This window comes from Bombus fervidus, chromosome 7, assembly GCF_041682495.2.
Source record: "Bombus fervidus isolate BK054 chromosome 7, iyBomFerv1, whole genome shotgun sequence".
Taxonomy (NCBI): domain Eukaryota; kingdom Metazoa; phylum Arthropoda; class Insecta; order Hymenoptera; family Apidae; genus Bombus; species Bombus fervidus.
In genome coordinates this window covers 14,203,300-14,225,311 of record NC_091523.1, presented here as the reverse complement: position 1 = coordinate 14,225,311, position 22,012 = coordinate 14,203,300, and the positions used below count along the sequence as shown (strand labels likewise).

Genomic DNA, 22,012 nt, shown 5'->3' with positions numbered 1-22,012 from the left:
ACGGGGTAATTTCAATGGCCTCCAACTCGCTACGAAATTCTTTCGACCCGAAACAGATAAGGATAGTAGGGAGTAGTAACCGTAACAAGGCGAAAGATAGCAGCAGAAGATGTCACGAACACGCAAAAATGTTGCTAAGGACATTCGGAATGATTCAGGAATATTTGGCAAGTTTGTTTCAATTATCCGGCCGACCGTGTCCCTTTTTTTCGTCGCGACGCGACGGGTATGTTCGATGTTTCGCCTCTCTTTCGTTCTTCGGATCGTTGGCTCTACCGTGCGCGCACATCCCCGACCACGGGCGTGGTTATAAATTTGGTAGTCGCGTTAACAGCTGACGGGGGCCACGATATCCGAAATGTTGGCGGATCCGGTGTTTTCGTGCTCTCCGCCAACAACCGATTCCACCCGTGGCCGAAAAGTGTCGCCCGAGAAACCAGTTTCACACGCAGATTCCTTATTTGCGAACCCGACGAAACCGTAGATTCGAGTTAATCGTCGATGAGCCTTTCTCCTGGCCACCGCCCATCCCCTTCTTTCTCCCCTTTCTGTCCCTTATACGTGTCTCATACTTGCTTCCCTCTAAGGGGATGCTAATTTTCACCAAAATCACCCAAAATTGATTTTTTATCACGCAATGGATTCTAAGAACGTGTGACCAGAATAGGAATAAAGGTGGATTTGAAAACGTGGATAAGGTTGCGATGTTTCGAATTGTTTCGTAGTCAAAGACTTGTGTAGATATTTACAAACGAATTCATTTAAATAAAAGTCGTTTTTAACAGAGTTCGTTACAGTGTTACCATCGATTCATCTATTTTTTTCTACATAGTGCCTAGGTAATGCATTATCTGCGGTATAATGATTTCGCTAGGACTAGTTCCGGATAAGTTTCGGCGTCTGTTTCCTCGGCGTTTGGATCTTTCCTGACTTCGTATCTGGATCTTTCCTGTTCTCGTATCTGCATCTTTCCTGTCCTCGTATCTGGATCTTTCCTGTCCTCGTATCTGGATAGGGGAAACGTCCACTGCACCGCGGTGTAAATTATAGCGCAGCGCTGCAATTATAGCGCAGCCGGCCGACAGCCCGATACATATCGGGTAAGCAATTAATTACCTATCTAAATCCTCGGTAGTTCTAGTTGACAATAACGCCACGACGGCACTGCCGGTAATTGGAATTTAACGTTACACAACCATCCTCGTAGCTTATTATCGTAATCTTAATTGTAATAAATGGATCGTAATCGTAGTAAGTAGTTGGATAGGTACTAGGGACGTATCACTCGACACGAACGATGAAGAGTCGAGGACATGTCGAAGCGAGACACACGAATTGAAGTTTAACGAAACGATCTCGTCAGTCTTCTGTCCTTGTGTAATGAAATTCTATGAGATTAAGCGATAGTTTTACAGTCACTGTTCGAATTCGGCACGAATTCCACTACGATCACGATCGATCGATATAAACGGATCTCGAGATTTCTTGTTCACGCACATATTAGATCGATACACTTGAACGTTCTGTCTCGCAGTAACGTTTTTTTTCATATATCACTGATTCATAATCGATCTTGGACACTAGGCATGTGCTAAATCACGATATTCGGTGGCAAAAGATTTCACGCAAAACTGATTGTTACTTTAAACGTTTCTAATACGAGCACAATTTCTTCGATCGTTCCACCAAGTTTCGAGTTGGAACGATTTCAACGATCGTGTTTCGTCAATTCCAAGGGTTGTTGTTCCGTCCAATGATCCCGCCATGCAACGGTCGGCGAAGATGCAACGTCTTGGTCCGAATCTTGCACGTCGATCTCCTCGTCTTCCTCTTCAACCTCGACCCGCTCAAATTCCTTGTTGTTCGCAGACTCGGATTCCATCACGGATCTAACGTTAGTCTCGTGCCTCTGCTGTTCGTAGGTCGGACTCGAGGACTTGATTATACTCGGCGAATCATCACCGACGAGTTGACTGATCATCCTAAAGGCGCTCGGCTTTCTTTCCGGCTGTTTGGTGATGGAATCGACCCTGTCGATCCTCTCGTTCCGTTCCGCGACCTCTCTGGATGACGAGGAGTTGGTCACGACGGCCCGGAACGCGCTACTTTCTCCTCCCATTCCGGCGATTGAGCAGCTTGACGCACGGCTTACTTCCATACCGGATGCGGAATGCGGTTGCGGCGGCGGCTGCTGCTGCGGCAGCGGCGGTGGCGGCGGAGGCGGTGGAGGTGGTGGTGGCGGCGAACGTTTTAAGAGGTTCATTCGCTGATGACGACGCCACTTTGCCCGTCTGTTGGAAAACCAAACCTAAGAGTCACGAGTTAGGTCGTTAGATGGCTTGTGATCAAATTTCTAAGCTTCGAAGAAACCAGGAGGCTATGCACGCGACAGTCGCAGGGCCTATTCCACGGGCGACACCGACGCAATTCTCTGTGTATCGCGTTACTTCGCTTCTCTATGGATCTGAAAGCTCTCGACGAAGTGTAGAAAGAGAAACAAGGACTACGATCAAAACGAAAGACGAGAGAGGCAAGAAAACTACGATCAAGAACAAGCCCTGCGAGACCAACGTACTAGCCCCCCGACAAAGATATCTTTGAGATGGAATTGATCCTCACCTGTACACGAGCTTCCGAGAGAGAGGTCTTAGAGGCTAGCCGTTCGCGCGTAGACACGCAAGGATAGTGAGATCGCTCGAATTCTTTTTCGAGCTCCTCGAGCTGTTCCGGGCTGAAGGTGGTACGATTTCGTCGGAATTTCGGTTGCTCCGACCCGTCCAGGCTTCCTTCATCTCCGTCACCGTCTGCACAGAAAAACGACCATCTTCTTCTACTACCATCCCCTGTCTCGCGTTATCTTCCTCCATTCGACAACACGTTTCACGATTCTATTTCCTTTCTCTCTTTCTGATTTTCATCCCAATCGTTCTTCACACGGTTAATGGAAGATTAAACAATCATCACCTTGCAAGTACCCTCGTGCGATGGCGTCCGCGTGAAGAGAGTGATCCGCCGTTCCAGCAGCCGACGCAGAGGCGGCTGCGGCTGCCGCTGCCGCCGCTCCTGGGCTCAAGGACGGCGGAAGAAGCAGAGCGGAAGCTGCGCCGGTGATTCCAGTAGCTAATGGCGGCAGCATCCAAGGATGACCCGCTGCCCCCGGCGCTGGCCAGCCAGCGGGTAAATGGTGGCTGGTCGTTGGGTGTTGATGGGCGCTGTTGAAATACGGATGTGGACCCGCGGCGTATAAACCATAGCCTGCCGCTCTCGCGAATTCCGCGGCTGCTCGTTCTGCCGCGCGATTTCGTAGAATTCGGTTGATGCTACTGACGGATGGAGCTGTCGCGTTGCTGCAAACGCCTGCAATGAAACGAGCATGCTTCTTCTGGAACTGTCTACTTTGCGATTCTTGTGATTCTTTACGAGAGAGTAGGGAACTTTGGTGGTTGTTTAACGTTGTCCGGAAGTAAAAGTAAGATAAATTGTCTAGTCTTATTCGGATTTCTTTCGCTTCTTGTTCGCAATTCTTTGTAAGATTTTGAAGAATTTTGGTAGATGACGGGCGATGACGATCCGAGCTTGTTTGAAGGATAAAATAAAAGTTGAGTCATGTATTCTTATAGGATTCGTTTCGCTCCTTGTTCGCGATTCTTTGGAAGATAGTGGAAAGTTTTAGTAGATAAAAAACGATGGTAGTTTGAAATTGTTCCAAAGGTTAAGTAAGTTAAATTGCGCTCTCTTGTCGAATTTGTCTCGCATCTTGTGAGAATTTTTCTAGATCGTCGTTGATCGATTGCGCTTGTTCGAAAGCGTAAAGTATATCTACCTATAATATACATGACATATACGACATCGACGCGTTATGAAACACGTGTGTCATGCGTTATTGATAAGCGAGTGACCTTTTTGACAATAATAATAGGTGTCCATGCTAATAATAATAGATCGTCTCGCGCACTCGAGACTATAAAACAAACAATCGATTTATGACCCACTGGTTTTATATTATACGATTACTGTAAAGTACAATAAACAGTTTTAACTTTGATGTTAGGCTAGAATCGTAACATGCTAAAGGCGTGTTCGAATTTCTTCTACGATGAACTTCAATTGTAGGTTTACAAATAGATTTCGTAGCAGGTAATGTGAATTATGGTTTCCATCCTCGACACCTTCCTCCCAAGATTCCGTTCTTTTGAAATCAATAATGAACACCTTGCATCCGGTTCTTTCTGCGTTTCGAAATGCTCTTGATTTTCATGTAAATTGCTCGTGGATGACGCACGATACGCCTCAAAGGAGAAAGTTCCCAACGCATTAAGAACGAGAGACGCAAATTCAGTTAATTGATAGTCGAAGAAGGAATGAGACATTCATGCGCGATGAAGAGAATACAAGGTGAGACTACGCCGAAGCTTGTTTTCAAAAGAATAAAGTATGCCGATGGAGAAGGACGTGGAAAAGTTTCTTGATTCTAGTCGCAATTGCACGTGCGCTCGTACTACGACACATGTACTACTATTATTACGAGCGATTTGCAACTGTGCACGAAACGTGCGGCTCACGCATTGTTAAATAAGAAGTTAACTAACTACATATCTAGCTGCTGGCAATTACATATGAACAGAATTCGTCGTTCACTTTATCGTATTGTATATTAGCAACTCGGAAATTAAACCGATCTATTCTGTTTTCTGAAAAATTCTTAATCTTACTACAAGGTATTCTCCGACGAAATCGAAAATCTTTGCTATCGTCGATGTTCGACAGATCACTTTGACAATAAAATATGTTACACGTCACGTAATGGTATCAGGAGTAAATCGAATAGTTCTGTATGATTGAATTTAGCTCTGTCGTCGAGATATTAGCGGAAATATCGAACTGATGTCTACGGAAATGTATATTTCTATGAACACAACTGTAAGAGACGAAATTCAGATAAAAATTTGTTTCGTTTAATCCTAAACGTTCTAACGAACACTTTATGTACTTTAGATATTTTGCATGTTTAAATTTTTTATCTACAATCTACTGATATATCTAGTTAATTACTTAATTAATTAATTCGCTCTCTACAACTATCTAACCCATCTCCGTTAGATCTTTTTATAGAATTGTATGAAATCAAAAGTAATTAAATGGAAGGCTGGATACGAGATAATATATATATATATATATACACGTGAACCTGGTAACGTTCACATTAGAAATGATCTGTTTGATATTTTGGTCAACAGAAGTTCATTTAGTTGTATGTATAGAGACACGACGTGGTTATTTTAAGCACGTAGATATCATTAGACTAGATCAATAAATAAAATGTCAGAAAATTCCAAATAATTAATTAAGCAAAAATCGAATAGCTGGAAGGCGTCTGACTATTTGTCGTTTATATCAATATATCTCTCATATTTCCAAAGTAAAGAATTAATGAACGGTGTATATGACATATTTTATCTGGAATAACATGCTGAATGCGTTGGTGAAGTTACTGCTTAGTTTCCTGGAATGCAAATGATTACCGTCATAATCATATATTCTGGTACTAAAATTAAGAATTCTTCATACAGAGTCGATTAGTTTGATTTCTGTGTAACGCATGAATCAAACTGGTCTATTAGCAAGAATATAGAGCGACAGCAACAGTATTCGGTCATACTTGTTTACTTTATTATATCCGTTTACCGAGCAATCTGTCCATAAATTCGTTTCCAATAACTCAAACAAGCATTTTTTAAGCATTCCTATGTGTCTACACTCTAATTTTACCAAAGTGAACGAGCATTAGCTCGGTTAGGTTAAACGCGCTTTAACAGATGCCATTCTTTCATTTATCGTACGGTTATCCGCGTGAAGTAGCATAGACAAAATGTGCTTACCTTCGGAGATGAGCCTCTCTCGAATCTCCCATGCGAAGATCGTCGGATTTTCCCTCTTGTATTGTTCGATCTTAGCAACAACGGCTGGCGTCGCAACTTTTGGCTTGCTGCCACCGATTAAACCCGGCGGGCGCAACGTACCTGGAACACGTTAGAACCAACTTCAAGGACGCGTTGTCTTCGCTAATACTTGTGCTTCGCGATAAAATTGGTCGTAAACGGCGATGCCGGTTTATATGCCCGTGCCGATCGTATCGGCGAGTGTCCAGCATTGAACCCGCATAATTTCGGAAAATCACGCAAACACCGGACATTCTCCACGTAATAACGCTCGAGTGCAAACTGTCAGCCGAACTTTATAAGTGTTCCTCAAGCACACGAGCTTCTACCTTGTATGAATTTCTATTTAAACGTACGTAGTACGCTACGAGTAGATTGGTTACAAGAGTACATATATGGAGAAAGGAAACGAATTATTGCTCGTAGTTTGTTCGATGTATTGGATGGAATACGTTGTAGCAGTTGACAAGATGGAGGCTTAGAAGGTTGGTGCGCATCCCGTGTATAAGTCCTGGCTCGCACGGGCTCTCGACATCGGATACCAATCGTATCGTCTGGGCGGATCCACACGAGGTAGTCATTAGGAGCTTAGCGCGTGAAACGATACTGGTATGCGATAATATATAATCAGAGATATCTAATATGAGCCGAGACGTGTTCAACCTGCTGCCATGCCGCTCCTCTGCGTTTCTCTCCGCTCTCTTCTCCGCTCTGGTCGATCGTCATGAAAGAGCAATGCTTTCAACTCGCTCGGATTAGGCATAATTAATGAAAACTGAAAGTTCGAATCGTTGCAATCGCGTTCATTTTTCGACGTGTCTGATGCTTCAAATTGAGCAGCTGAAGTGACAAATTTTGTAGCAAATAAATACAAGTTTTTTATGAGAGAGAATGAAAGCTGTACGAGTGAGATACGGTAAGAAAAGTTACAAGCGAAAGGAAATTTTATTCGAGATTTTAAAATCATCGCAACGTAGAAATTAAGATTGCTAGTAAATCGCGGTTAGTAAATTTCAACTTCTCCACTTCTATTCGCTGTTTTATTCCAATTGAAGGATTTTCGCAGTTTAACGCGATATTGGGTGATAAATATTTTCGCCGAAACAATAATTTTGTTTATCATGTTGAACGTTCCGCTAAATGTATTTAACAATTTGAGAACCTTGTTCTTTCCAGTCTCTCAGTTTTTGTCGAATTATCGATTGTAAGATCGTGCATCATCGAGAATCGTAATCAGAGTTCGCATGACCGTCTCGTTGACAGATTCGTGGTGATTATCATCGATTTAATTGCTTCGTTCTCCTAGCGTATCACAACTCCTCAGGAAAAGTTGGACGTCCGAAGTTGGACGAACCCAGCTCTATAATGCGAGCAGAGAAAGCGCAGTCAGACTCGAGTAATTATAGAACGTTTCGCGTTATCATTAGCGACAATGGCTACGGTACAGCTGACAAGTTGTACGCCGAAGGCAGACAGGTGTTACGCGAATACATAACTACAAAGATGGAGTGTCGTGCGTTGCTCGTTAAACTCGATCGTCGATAAAATCCGCGAACTCTATTGAACGACCTGATGCACTGGAAAAATTGTCTATCAATGGAGATACGCTTGTAGCTATAAAGTTGAACAGCGTAATTGAAGTTTTTATTATGCAGCTGTTTCGAAGAATATAGATGGACGAATGTTTGTTGTACAAACGATGGAGGTTCTATGGGTATTCGAAGTTGAGAAGCTGGAATGATAAACGACGAGAGTTCTAAAAGAAATGGAAAAAAGCTTTTAAAGTTATTGCAGAATGTAACAGTATTGTGATTAAAGAAGAAGAAAGAATAGTGTGCAAAGGAAGAAATTTAACATGTAGAGTTAATCCATCACCTTTCTAGAACTGTAAAGGTAGTAAACGCTAAAAATTCGTAACAGTCAAATAATAAATGACGTAACCGTCAAAATTAACAGAACCGTGTTTTTCTTTCTATCGAAACTCTTCGCTTCTTACATGACTTATCATTTCAACTCCTCCACTCTTTATTTAGCGCTTGTTCCTAAAACTTCTACTTCTTGATAAAACTAGAAGATTCGCATGTACAAGGAACTCGCGTCTTACGTGTACTCGCGCGCTATTACAGGAAAAACCGCTTCGAAACCGCTTCTTATCGCAGAAATAATTGATGAAAAAAGTACACGAGCCGGAGAACAGGCTGCTTACACGCAGAATACGCGATGTTAGACGTATCGGAAGGCTTGTCTCGCGTCTCGTACCGCTGCCGGAGTTGTCGAAACGCACGATGTTGGCAAGGATAATGGAAAACGGAGGCGCAGTCAGAGTTGAGCAATTATCGGTAGTTACGTCTTATTATTAATAACAATAATGACGGCTAAAGTCTGTAGGATATCGCGTGCGCTCCCACGGATGAACTGCGTGCCTGGTATAAACGATGTACCCACCTAATAGGCATCCATGCCTCGAGCAAATTCTTTGCCCCGATCCAATGTCTCTCTCTTCCATCTGGTTACTCGCTTTTCCTCCTCTCTTTCCGTTTCATTTTGTTCCGTGTGCACGGCCGCTGGTCCGCGCGCTCGCGCGTGTATATGAAATTTTCGAGAGCGGGGTCCGGTTAATGAAAGAAACCGCACGAAGCCGCGATTCCATCGTACCTAGTGGTTACTCGTTCTTCCATGGATCGAATCAACGGACAGCGGACGCAAGCGGATCACCATCGGTATGCTTATTCGTCTCGAGCTTTGCGATGGCTACCAGCATCCATCCACGACGAGATCGAGCCGGCCATTATGGATTTACGAATGGAAAATAGGTGTAATCGCGGAACAGAATGCAGGGATAGGTTTCTCTTGCGAGGCACGCGGTCGTTATCCCGACGAACGTCTATGCAGCCGTCTATGGCGCGTTCCAGACGTCTCCTCGACGTTCCTTTCGCGCATTCCGGGACCATTTCTCCATCGGCGACGATCGATCTTGATACTCGTGGATAAGAAGACCGATAGGATGTTGCGGCTGAATTAACCGTCCGGGACGTATCGGAGAAATTAGACGATATCGGCCGTCTAGCTAAGAACGCTTTTCTCGTTGCTTTCGTGAAATTTATCGTGCTCTCGAAACGCTCGCTGCACAAAGATATCGACGCGCGTGATAAGCTCTATAATACGAATACATGTTCTCGAATGGCGGATATGTATCTCGGCGAAATCGTTGATTCTTGATTCCGTGCGAAGTGGATGCAAGGTTGGCAAGATGGATGAACTCGCGTCCGCGGTTGTCAGACGGGAGTTAACGAAACCGTAACGTTCACCAGGTACACCGGTGAACATCGTTGGAACGCCCAGTCGATGGTCTCGAACGTTCGCAACACGCGTTTCGTGTCCGCACGCAGAATACACCGAGGTTGCTCTCGATCGAAGAAAAAGATTGCGAAGCTGGAAGAGGAATCGGCGGTTCTTGCGCAGCCAGACGACTACGGCGCAGCCAGGGGATTAATTGTTTGCCGCTGTTAAGTAATTGCGGGTCGATTATGGTACATTATATTCACCTCGAGAGGCCTAAGGAGTCCGTATCCAGTGGAGATGAAGACATTACCGGCGAGTCGAGAGAGCAGGCCGAACGGTATTTTTACGAGCCGCTCGTAAAGTTAACGAGGACCAAGGTAGCAGTCAGTCGAGAAAGAGAGAAACCAGCGTTCCACCGATGCTCGGTGGCTCACCTCCATTTTTTTATTGCTCCCCTCGGCAATGTTCAGCGTTCCTCTTCCGAACGTAGAAGTCGATGGTCGTCGCCACTGTTGCTCGACTTTGAATCACGATTTTCGACCATCGATTCACACCTGTTTATCGGATTCGACCTCTCTTCCATCGTTAAAATACCTATCGTTTATCCATCGGTTGTTCGATGATTCGATTTCCTCAATGATATAACGAGTTCTTCTTTTCAAGGTTCGATGTACTCATTTTAGTCAACGAATCAATGCTTTCCGACGGTTATTTGTATTAGATCGTTTAATAAGTTGATGTTGTTTTCACGTGACTCGCAACATTGTATCTTGAAAAGGAAGGTTGTTTTCAACATGATATGCATATATCGTATCGTTCGATGACTTTCGTTTATCCATTCTTAACCAATGACAAATGCCTCTAATTGACAACCATCACTCACTGAGTGTATGCTCGAACTTTATTAGTCTTCAATGTTGAAATCCCAGGCTTTAAATCTAAGAAGCCATCTTTGGACAGTTGTTTCGTGAAAATGTTTTCTCCATAAGCGATAAAAAGCTTCGTCCGCTATTTTTACTGCATACTTATCATTCTTCTGATATAAGAAATATGTCAAATGTGCAAATATATCTTACTTTTTCGTCTTAAATCTGCTACAAAATTAACAGAAATTCGTTAAAAGTATTTTTTCCATACTTAAAGAGGCATTAAAATTGTCGCACTTTAAAAAATATATAATTTAACGACATAAGTTGTCTTAACCGTCGTACTACGGACAAATACAAGCATTCCAAGATCTACAAAAATCAACAGAGCTTATCAAACAATACATAAATTCTTGGTGCAGTAAAAAGAACGTCGTTCGATACCTCCTAAATTCCTCGCGTAGATTCCTCGAATCGGGGACGTGGAAGATCGACACGGGTAAAGATCAGAGCAATTATTGACAAATTATTCGAGAACGGTCGAGCACTGGTCATGCGAATGTTTTACGGGAAAAAGAAACAGCTGTTACGAGTTAATCTTAGCCGGCTAACGAGCTCGAAAGACCGCCGCTTCTTCGTAACGCTCGTTATGCCTTATTTGCCCATACTGATACGCGATGCTCCTTCTTATTTCCCCGACAGTGGTTGGAAAATGCTCGGGATGCCGATCAATTTAGTTTACGCCGTTTTATCGCCTCGGACGCGAACGAGCGGTCATCAACGTCAATCTGCTCGAATTTGCTGCGCAAACAGTATGGAACATCCTCGTAAAAAACTAGCCGTGAACGAGTAGCTCGCGGGACTGTCGTCAGCTTGTCGTGATTAACGGCGCTGGCGAATTAATATTTTGAATCTGGCAAACGCTTAAGAAATCTACCGAACGGTTATGTATTTTTACTTCAGCGTGTTTAAGCTTCAGACTCGTTTATCTCTAGTATCTTTCTAACGAATGATCCGATAAAATCAAACCACTTACGGCGGATGGAAGCGATAAAGCGAGATTGTCAAACTGGTCAGTGTTTGAAGTGTACAACTTTCGATGATCAATTGCTATCAATTTGAAACGTATCGATTGAATAATTAATTTGTATCGGGGATCATAAGGACCTAGAATCTCGTTCAGGATCATATAACGTACGAAATTCGAAATCGGTTCTTCGTTCACATTTTGGGAAATTTGGAGATATAAAAATCCAGAGAATACATATATCATACGAAAATATAGAGAATATCCAATATTCGTTAGAATAATTTGTACACAAGCGAGATATCCTCATAAGCTCAGCTTCCACGTTTTAGCTGCGTTTATAAAAATACAAATTTGTACAAATATCCGCAATCTATAACTTGTGACTAATGTCTAACTTATGTTCAACGTATAAGTTATCGTTGATCTGTTAACGACGAGAGAAAATGTTTTCAAAAAAGCAACGCAGATACCAGCATGCGCGCGGAATGCGAATAGCTATAGCTAAATCAATTGGTGACTTTAGTTAACGTTTTATTTTACGACCTTACAAGGTATATCGCTTCTACCTACTATAGCATTCGTATGCTCGCGTTGATCAAAGTACTTTCAAACTCGTGCTACCAATTTCTCGGACGCCGGAAGCGGCAATTATCCCTAACTTCGCGGAACGTGTTAATCTTTTTCATCGATGGACGTTTACAAACATTTGCAGAGATTAGAGAAATTTCCAGCGATTCGATCTCTTCCGTGTTACAGGGCATTAGCCACGATTACATCGGTATCTCAAGATTCGTCGGATAGGCTAACGAACAGTCGCGGATGCAATTACCAGGGAATAATGGTGCCACGTCTATGGGAATAATAGCGAAAGATTGCCGCGAGTTTCACCGGTCGTTTCGCGGATCACGATGGCTGCTTCGCCGCTCGCAATCTCCGCTGATTTTTCTGTCGCCTTGAGCGGAGAGCACGCGCGGCTAGGTAATTTTGAGCGAGTTACTGGTGCAGTTTCGCTCGACTGAGCGAACACTATGCCGAACACGGATTTCCAGCGCGTGTCGCCTCCTGACTCGGCATTTTCTTGGATTTCATCGCGAGGAGCCGCGTCACGGATCGGTAAACGCGTGTACGTTACCGCTCGCCGGCATTTATCTCGCGATGATACCTGGCTGAGAGGAATGCCGTTGTTTGGATCAGTTCGCGATCTATGGAATTCTGTTACGCGAAAGCAAACTGCACCATTATGCTCCATCGTCTGACCAGAAGGCTTCTCAGAACGGAAAAGAACGAGTTGTAGGTACCTTGCATAAAGGTAATTTCTCGTAGAAGGGATACGCTTATGTATAGTCGCTTCTTCTGTTCCTTTTTTTAGCTATTTCTTATACATTTAGCTTTCCTCGTGCGTCAAATGGCGAATTATTAAATTATACCGAACTTATAAACAGACGCTGTCGGTCGATAGAAATCCTAACCTGCAAGCTACGCGAAGTATCGACGACAGACTCTCTTCTTCTTGCGTTTTGCTCTCGCGTGAGATAATTTATACGAAATTTGATTAGTTTATTAATACGTACGTAGTTTAGGTACCAAGATTGGAAACTTACCCAGTAGTTTGGTGACGACCGCCCCTTGTTGATTCAGCGACAGCACATGATTAGCAAGGTCGTTGTAGTGCCTCAAAGCTCCTAATCCGTGCGATAGTTCGAGCAATCGTTGACGACTGGTTCCACCACCGTTGCCGCTGGCAAATGGTCCCGCGGTACAGTTTTGTAAGCTCACGCCTAGAAACGTAGCAACGTAACCGATTACCAATCTCGCTGGTACAACTCGCCTTCGTCTTCGCCGCTTAACAAGATCGACTCGCGACAATAACGCGAATACAATACAAAGAGCAATAGCGAAGACAAAAAATTGTCAGCTACTTGAGAAATCGTATTTCATACTATGTTCACGAACATTTCGTCGTCTGGTTGTCGTACTGTACGTAAAGCCGTTCGTGAGACACAATGGCAGGTATCGTGCTGAGCGGATATAAAACTTTTGCAACTATCTTGCGACAACTATTTGCAAACAGTATATCTATTCAGAAACTATACGCTTGTGAGTACGCGCTTTCGGTGAACGTTCGACGTGCTTCGTTCTATAATTCATGGACGAACATTCAACGAGTTTCTCGCTATCGAGAACAGATCGAAAAATAGTAGATCGATTCCATGCATCGCTCGAATGTTTATGGTCGATCTGCTACTTTATTCGCGAAGGATCGGCAAAAACCGATGATAAATACGATTTCATTAACAGTAAAGGTGTAACGAGCGCGTGGAACGGCGATCGCGAGGACGTGCCGGCGTAATCGAGCGAATTAATTTAAATTACTCGACGCGGAACGCGATCTCATCGATGCGATCTTCTTCTCGTCTCTCGGGGGCCTTCTCGCCGGCACCACGGACAAGGGAAAGAAAGAGATGGGCCGAGTGAGAAGCATCTGCCGTTTGAAATCACGTCGATTAATCACCGAAGGTGCGAATACCCTCGTAATTCCACGAAGGACACGGCCGGACCGGTGGTTCGCGACTTCCTCGGTGATTTTATAGGCGGCTAATCTCGGCGACGCGACGCGACGTTCCGTTTCGTGCCACTCTCGCGCGCTCACCGGAGAAACAGGCGACGATTTACGATCGAACCGGCCACGGTATTGAGAGCGATCCATTTTTCGCCTGGCGAACCTTACTTTAAACTTCCAACACTGATCGTATCTTTCCGAAGAAGAGAGAGGGAGGGGTAGGGTTGACGACGAGGGGATGAGGTTGAGTACTTATAGGATAGGGTAGGAAAGAGTGAGAGAGAGAGGGAGGAGACACAGAGAGATGAAAGAAGGGAGAACAGGGGGCGGCTGAGAGGAGGAAACGGGGAGAGAAGAGCAAAGAGGAGAGAAGGTGATCGGAAAGGGTGTCGGCCGACAGCTCGCGTTTACGAAACGATTGGTTTTTTGCGACGATGGCCGGCTGGCTTTTCATAACGGCTTCGTGAATCGGTAATTGCGAGAAATAATCACGCGAGCGGCTCGTACGAGTTCGTGCAGCCGTCTGTGCTCGTCTCTGCGTACATATCCTTTTCCCCTTCGAATTAATTCCGAAGAGGAATCACGGCCAGAAGAATAATTGTAATTAGCGTCGAGTTCGCGCGGACAGGCACCGTGATTTTACTGGCGGATAATCTTAACGACGTTTCATACGATCCGGTGACCACGATAATTTACGATCGAACGACGATATTAAAGAACCGTTTTCCGCGCCTACCGGGGCTCAGGAAGATGCGAGAAGGGCTCATGATGGTGCGCGCGCGAAGACAAGCCGGACGCGAAGACGATCGTCAAACGAGAAATTAAATTCCACAGGTAGATAGAAAACGACCCGGTTCCTCAGCTCATTTGTAACGCCTTGTTTCGACTGGTTACGAGCGGACGGAACGCGCGTATGCGTTTACATAGCACCCGTTTAATTAATTAGTCTTTTAAGCGCCGACCGAATTGCCAATCGACGATCCAGATGAATTTTACGCGAATTCTCGTGGTTTCTTATCCCGTTTTACGCTCGTTTCGCGGCTCGTCACCTTGCGTCGTCCCGATATTCGACAAAGCAACTAGCGCCGTTATAACACCGGTTTCTTTGTATTTATCGCCATGTCGCCCGATTAACGAATTAAATTGTAACTTCTTCGCGCTCGGAGTTGATACATGGGTGATTCCAGAGAGGTTATTCATACGCGTGACTCTCGGACGCTATATCCGAGATATAAAAATACAAGCGGAATATATTATTGAGCGACTCGAAGTCGATCGAGCGTACCAAGTTTAAAGTATTCGGAGATGTTTCGATGGCGTTGAATTGAACATAAGAAAGCCGGTCGGAAGTCGAATCGGGGAATAACGAGGCGAGTTCGTTTCGGAAGATATGTACGCGGTCAGGGAATGTACACGTGTCGCGAGTAATTTGGTCCTGGCAACAGAGAAGGAGACGCGAGGACGAGGCAGTTTGCGGACGATGAGATGCATCCGTTGGGATCGTTTGGCAAACGCGAGCGGTGCGAAACCTACGCGTTCTGCCCGTTCTGGAAATCACACGGACGCGCATTCTGCGCTCGTTTCGTGTCAAAGCTATCGAAGATGCCGTGAAAACGAAAGTAGCCGATGCACAGAAAGAAATGCGTCGTGTCGTTGCATCGACGCGAGGCTAGAACCGGTTCTGAACGAGTTCTGCCATCGAGTCCTCTATATTCTTTCGTATATACGAAATTGCCCCGTGGAAAAGACCGATCGTTCGCGCGAGGCAATAGATAATCGTTATAAAAATCAAGGAGCGCGATTCCTTCTGGTAAGTGCCTGGAGGAGGAAACGAGATCGATGAATGAAAATCGTTCGATCCTTGAACGAATCGACCGACTCGACCGTCTCGTGCAGATCATTGCGACGATAAACGCAGCGGATATCTTGGTTCACGCGTAATCGACGCGACGCGTCGATATCTCCCTTCGAAGTGGTTGGATCGATCTTCGGAACGAATCACGCGTGAAACGATTTCGTTTGGACGACACGAAGGCAACGAGCTGGCGCGGCGCAGCTCGGTGTTCACGAAAATCCACGAAAGCAGAAAGCGGGCAACGGACGAACCTGACCGGTACCTGTCTCGAAACTCGCAGGGTGTGGCTATAAATTCAGCCGGATAGGAACGAGATACTTAGGTTATCCACGAGTAACGGAAAATAAATCGTGCGCTGCCTGTTCTCGAACGACGAACGGACACGAAATCCAATTAGCTGCGCATACTTCGATTAAATATTGTCCTCGTTTAATTAGTCTAAACGTTTCGCGGCGGTGTCGCGCAATATTTACGCGCTCGTATATCCACGCGTCCCCCTCCTGTTAACAGGGACTGACGCATCGGCCTTCTAGCTTAGCTGCTAGAAGATTCTAATTAGCGTCCGACGCTCGACGACCACGAACCGACAACGACCACGGACATCGTTCGTTACGCTACAATAAAGGACAGATAGGAGCGAGAGTGACCGGCGAGGAGACACTTAACCCACGATCGGTGGAAACAAAGTGGCCGACACCCGAACAGATGAAGATACCTGCCAACTACCGGGGCCCCGCGACGCGAGATATACCTGCTAACGTCTCGAAATACCTGCTGGGTGTGGCAGTTAAATGTAGCGGATAGTCCCGGCGAATATCCGGAGCGGCCACGGTATCGGTCAGGGCACAGAAGTCGAGAGCGTACCGATCACCACGAACGGATATTGAAGGTTCAACGAGAGCACAGCAGCTCTTCGCTAAAAGACGTACTGTTGGCAACATATTGAAACCGGTTCTGAACGAGTATGGCTGGTAGCTGACCGTCGTTCCGTCTGGCAAGTGTAAACCACGGAAAGGATTTCTGAATATACCAGTAGTTGGTTGCAACTCGGACACCTATTCGATGGTCATTCGTTGCTCGTTGATCGCACACCACCTTATCATTGGATTCTAGGGCTCCGTGGAAAGGTCGACGGTCCGTTTAAATTCTTCTGCGATGCTTCTCGTTTCGTGCTTTGCATCCTCGACGAACCGGGAACACGATTTCGCGGTTGGTGAATCGCCGCGACAACGATTCCGTAGGCGTTCGCGTACGCGTTATGATTGGTATTGAACGTTCCGATCTGTTCTTTGCCTTTGATCGGTCAATTAACATTCGCCGGGTAAGAATAAGCTCGTCGTACGTCCGCGACAACTCGTCGTAAACATCCTCGTCCGGTGTGTATCGTATAGAACGCATTGCGCTCTAACTTATTCCACGAATATGCTATTTCTGATGCCTCGTCGTTCCGATCGACCGTCGTTCTCCGTGTTTCGCGCTATGGTAATAGAAAACACGCCTGTGCCGGATAATTTGCGTCAACTCTCGACGATTTTCGATTCGATCATTTAGCTGTCGCACCGATAAACGTCCTATGACATTTCCTGTGCGATGTTTATTCGCGAGAAAATATCTCTCTACTGTTCTACGATTCTGTTTCCTTTCGACAAAATCCATGTAAACCGATAGATATCTCATTGACGTGTAACGAGTAACCGTGTGAAGCGGAACGTGAATCACGAAAATTGGTGGTAATTTTGGGTGCGCGATTTTTCGAGCGTTTAAACGCTCGTTTAAGATACCGAGAGGGGCTCGAGCGGCCTCGGAGGAAGATACGATCGTGAACAGGGGAAAGATCGTATCATCCCTTAAGAAACGTTGGTCTGCCTACCATGGAGCCCGGATTTCGACACCTGGAGCACCATGAAACGACGTTTTTACGCTCGTTTAACGCGATTTAGATTGCCACCTTTTTTCCCTTCGCGATGTAGAAGAGCAAAGGACACGCGCGACGCGTCCATGGGAAAATGATATCTCTCCGTGGGTGAACGATTACGCGAAGAAACTTCGTTTCGGCTTAAATACGGTTTAAATGAATCTATACGAAGCACGACGATCGTCGATAGAAAAGAAGAAAGAAAGCAATCGATAACGTGTAATCGGTTCCTCCGGTTTTTGCGAATTCGTGTCAAAGGCGGCGAGGATACAGTTTACAAAATACCATAAGAAGGTGCTAGGTGAAGGAAAGAGCAAAAAATGTGGACGCTGCTAGCGTTGTTCGATTGTAACGCGGTACGTCGCAAAGAGAAACGGTTGTCCAATTAAATTCAATCATCGCGGTTTTGTCCGGCTGAAAACTATCCGCGCGAACCCAGGAGTGTCTCGGTTTGTTTGCGTTCCATGGAAATTTTCAGAGCGAGACGAACCGGAGCGTAACGCGAATGTTTCATCGATTATCCCGGTGTGTCTCGATTATATCGCGAGACGCGGTGTATTCAAGTGTTCGAGTCGCGCAATTTAACGAAGAGACGTTCGACCGGGCTACGTGATGCACGATTAATTGCTCGTTATCATTTTGACAAAATTAATTACTTTGTTCTCGTGCTCGTGTTTTATCTCGAGACAGCCCTGATCCTATTTGAATCGCACGATTTCATTAAACGCGCATTGTTTTCGCAATTGTGACGACATCGAGTCACACTCAAATATCTTCAACTTCGTTAGTCTTGACGAAACGATATTCAAATGGTGAATATCGTGTGTCAACTGTGTAACGTGCTTGCCAACGGTATATGGTAACGTGGTTCGAAGGATTTCATGCAAAAAGAAAAAGAGTCAACCGTATTGGAGAAGGTAAAAAACAAAGGGGATGAATGTGGAGGCAAACTGACCGTCGATCAAAGACACTGGAGGCACGGTCATCTGTTGATGGTGATGCGCAGCTGGATGCTGATGATGGTGCGGTGGATGGACCTGAAACAGATGCGACCTCGTCTGCGAGAAGGTCGGCGAGGGTGGTTCCCAAGGACGCGTGACGCCGGTGCTGACGGGTGCATCGTCGTCGTGACAGCAAAATTTGTCGGTCGCCGCTGCCGGGCCGCTGGCGCAGTTCACCACCGCGTGACCTTCGTTGTTATTGTTGTTGTTGTTGTTGTTATTGTTGTTTACAACGTCCCCGTTGTTGTTGTTGTTGTTGTTGTTATTGTTATTATTGCCGCCAGCGTTGTTGCTGTTGGTTATACGTGTAGTAGTCGCGCCTGTCGCAGGACTACCACTACCACTAGCACTGCCACTGACACTACCACTGCCAATGCCGTCGACCTGCACCATTTCGCTGTCGATCGCAGCCGCCGACTTGGCAGTACCAGGAGGGGTCGCGACGCCGCCACCGATCATCATCACCAGACGATCACCTCCACCCCCTCCACACCGGGCACCAGCTCCTCCTCCTCTTCCTCCCCTTCTGCCTCCACTTCTGTAGCTACACCGTCCCTATGGTAGAGTCGTTTCTCTTCCTGCCTTCGTATCCGACGGATGCTCGCCGTTTCCTGCACCCGACGTTTCCTGATCTCTCTTCTCGCGCCCCTGTCTTTTCGTCTCTTCTTCTCTCGGGGAAAGAAGTTCGAGATGTCGCAGGTCGACGTTCGTAAAGATCGTAGCGATTTTACGCCGAATTTGAACGAGTTTCGAGTCACTAGTTCCAGTTTCTTACCGAGGCACGAGTGTGTCACGACGTTCTCGAGTCAGAGCAAATAGCACACCGACAACGGATCTTACGTATAGGTGGATGAAAAGCGAACCGCGGAACGAAGGACAACAGTCTTCCGGCACGTACGGCCCCGGACGTTCAACGACGGCAACGAGGTCGGTCCTCGTGCACGCTTAGCCACTCACGGTGTCACAAGATGCGGCGGTCGGCGTGTGTATCGCGCTGGCGCAGAAGCGCGCGAGCGCAATCGACGCCAGGGTCCGGCGTGGTTTCCTGCGTCCGATTAACCAAGCTGAATGACATCCTGTCTGACGGTCCGTCGGCGAACGCGATTCATCGCAACGCGAGCTTTCACGTCGGCTGTCGCGTCTACGTGGACGAGCGTAGTCGATGCGAGGAGGTAACGGCGAGAAGTGCTCGCGAGCGCAGGCGCTTCGTCGAAGCTCGTGACTACCTATAGACGTGTGCCCTTCTCTACCTTCCCACCCTCTGCCTCTCTTCGCTCGCTCTTACTCCCCCTTTCTCTCTCGCTCTACCGCTGTCTTTCGCTCCGATTCTCGCTCTTCTTTCTCTCGGGTTCCACGCTTCTCTGTTTCTCCTTCTGTCCGACCCGTGCTCCCTTCTCCAATAACGACCGACGAGCTACGCGCTACCACGGGATAACCTGCTCGCGCTCCGCCGGATTCGAGCAGATTGCCTTCCGTTCGGGCTTTCGAAGCGCGCCAACGACTAGCTTCACCCCCACCCTCTAGAGCCTCGCGGGAACAGCGGCGTCTACTCGCATCCAGCTGACATCCAGATTTCAGGTAACGACAGTCTTTCTACTTGTCCTTCGATTCCGACCTCGTTCGCTCTATCGCTTCGGTCTTCCGCCTCTGTCCTTAAAACGAGCCTCTATGTAAGTACATACATTCGTTAGAATTTTCTCTTCATTGGTAACATCTTCCGGGTGCGATCGATGTCCGTCTGAGATATAGTAGTCGTTTCCGGTTGCTTCTCTCTGGTAACGCCATGGATCGTGGCCCGAACACCTCTCGGACCATTCACTTGACAGTAATTTCGGACGCGCGATTCCTCTTGATTTCGGTCGTCTTGCACGATGACCGGTCCACCTCTTTTTCGTAACCTTCGACTCGAGCGCGAGAAGGAAAGCTACGTACCAAGAAGCCAGTGTGGAAGAACGTAGAGAAAGAAGGAGAACGATGGAACACGAGTACACGGGGTAACCTGCTCGCGGTCCGCCGGATTCGAGCAGATTGCCTTCCGTTCGGTGGCTCGAAGCGCGCCCAGACTAGCCTTACCCCCACCCTCCAGACTGTTGAGTCGAGGTGAGATCAAGATTTAAGGCGCCGCGGCGCAGCGGCGGTGGCCGCGGTAGCAGCGGCGGCGGCGGCGGCAATGCTGACGAAGACGAACAGGAGGACGAGAACGAAGACGAAGGAACGACGACGCGGTGGACGTCGACGGGAAGGAAGAGGACGAGAAATACGAGTTCACGGAGCAACGAGGAGAGGCGAGCACGAAGACGAGGCAACAGCAGCAGCAGCACCAGCACACAGGGCTTGCACGATTACGATCGCGCGCACACAGGCCCCGGATCGTCGAACGACGAGGAGGAAGAGAGGAGGCGACGAGAAACAGGGAGAGGTGGACAGTGTGCGGCTTAGTCGAAGCGCTGGTAAGCCGAAGGGGGAAGCCGGGAGAGAAGCGCGAGGATGCATGGAACAAGTCGTCGTCGGCTAAAGGTAGCCAAGTGCGCACTCCATGCCGCGCATCTGAGCTTACCCGACGCCCACCGACCATTACCGGCTCGATCGACCAATTGGGCGAACCGGTGGACGCCCACCGATCTGTTCGACCTAACGTTCGTCGTCGCCCACGCCGAGAAAGCGCCCTTTCGCCTTCCGCTTTTCGCCTTCCACCTTCCACAGGCTCTCCCCTTTGTCCTTTTCGCAGACGGGATCGATTAATTCCCGAATCGGATGTCGATGTCGGATGCCGACTACGCTCCGGAATCGCTGATTCCAACGATTACCTTGCCTCGATACTTGCAATCGTCATCGAGCTCTTACGTGCACTATGTTTTTCCAACACCTGGCTTCAGTATGATATAGGAGAATAGGTATTTTTTTTTTTCTTTTTTAGGGAAGATCACCGTTGGTCCTATCGTTTCGCGTGTCTATGAACAACGGGCGATATCGTACATAGAATTTTGTTTAATCCCGCGATGTTTCTCTAGACGTGTAGCGGCATATGAGTAGAGAACAATTCAAATCACGTTGATGTTTTACCTCGGAGTATCAAGATGGTTAGGACACATGTGATGTAAGAATAAATAAACTCGGGGCAAAACGATGTGGCCGCTACGCGCAACCGTCGAACGAAGACGAATTTGAATTTTCCCACTTCCCCTCGACCAGTATAAATAAACGGACGCAACCGAAAAAAGTTCGGTATCAACGAGCTATCCAAGTGTTATCACGAGTTATCTATCGAGTTATCGACGAGTATCTAGCGAGCATTTATCGAGTATTAATTAGCAATTTTACTTTGCGGTTTATACACTGTACGAGCGACTCAGCGAATATAGTCTGTATATTTATTTATTATTTTAAATATATTCGACGGTTTCGACAACAAGCAGTAACATCTAATATATCTCACGGTCAAACATTCTATATACTAGTCCTCTACAGACGATTAGTACGATGTTACAGACAGATTTTGACGCGGGTTTGTGCCAGGAAACGGGAATGTTCGTATAGTTCCCTCGAAACGAGTTTTAAATCTAC

The 22,012-nt window shown here is 46.5% G+C and overlaps 1 protein-coding gene and 1 long non-coding RNA gene across 3 annotated transcripts in view; one reads left to right on the top strand and one right to left on the bottom strand.

The window, feature by feature from the left end:
* Window positions 1-22,012, top strand: part of LOC139989079 (uncharacterized) — a 65,465-nt gene that overhangs the window by 33,693 nt on the left and 9,760 nt on the right. The window lies entirely within an intron of this gene.
* Eyg (eyegone) lies at window positions 737-20,629 on the bottom strand. Of its 2 annotated transcripts, none has more exons than XM_072006472.1 (6): window positions 18,403-20,624; window positions 12,719-12,895; window positions 5,880-6,020; window positions 2,965-3,357; window positions 2,620-2,804; window positions 737-2,308 (listed from the first exon to the last, which is right to left on the bottom strand). In XM_072006472.1, the coding sequence occupies exons 1-6, from the start codon at window positions 18,908-18,910 to the stop codon at window positions 1,709-1,711; spliced, it is 2,004 nt and encodes a 667-aa protein (XP_071862573.1). In that variant the 5' UTR covers window positions 18,911-20,624; the 3' UTR covers window positions 737-1,708. The 2 variants fall into 2 exon arrangements, with proteins under 2 accessions (XP_071862573.1, XP_071862575.1); XM_072006474.1 differs by having other exon boundaries at window positions 1,961-2,291; window positions 18,403-20,629.

Excerpts from the sequence above, each read along its gene's own strand:
- Eyg (XM_072006472.1), bottom strand. The coding sequence starts at position 18,910 with ATGATGATCGGTGGCGGCGTCGCGACCCCTCCTGGTACTGCCAAGTCG. Across the intron at positions 12,896-18,402 it reads TCCAGTGTCTTTGATCGACG|GCGTGAGCTTACAAAACTGT; the intron begins GTCAGTTTGCCT and ends CTACGTTTCTAG. Across the intron at positions 2,309-2,619 it reads TCTCGGAAGCTCGTGTACAG|GTTTGGTTTTCCAACAGACG; the intron begins GTGAGGATCAAT and ends CGTGACTCTTAG.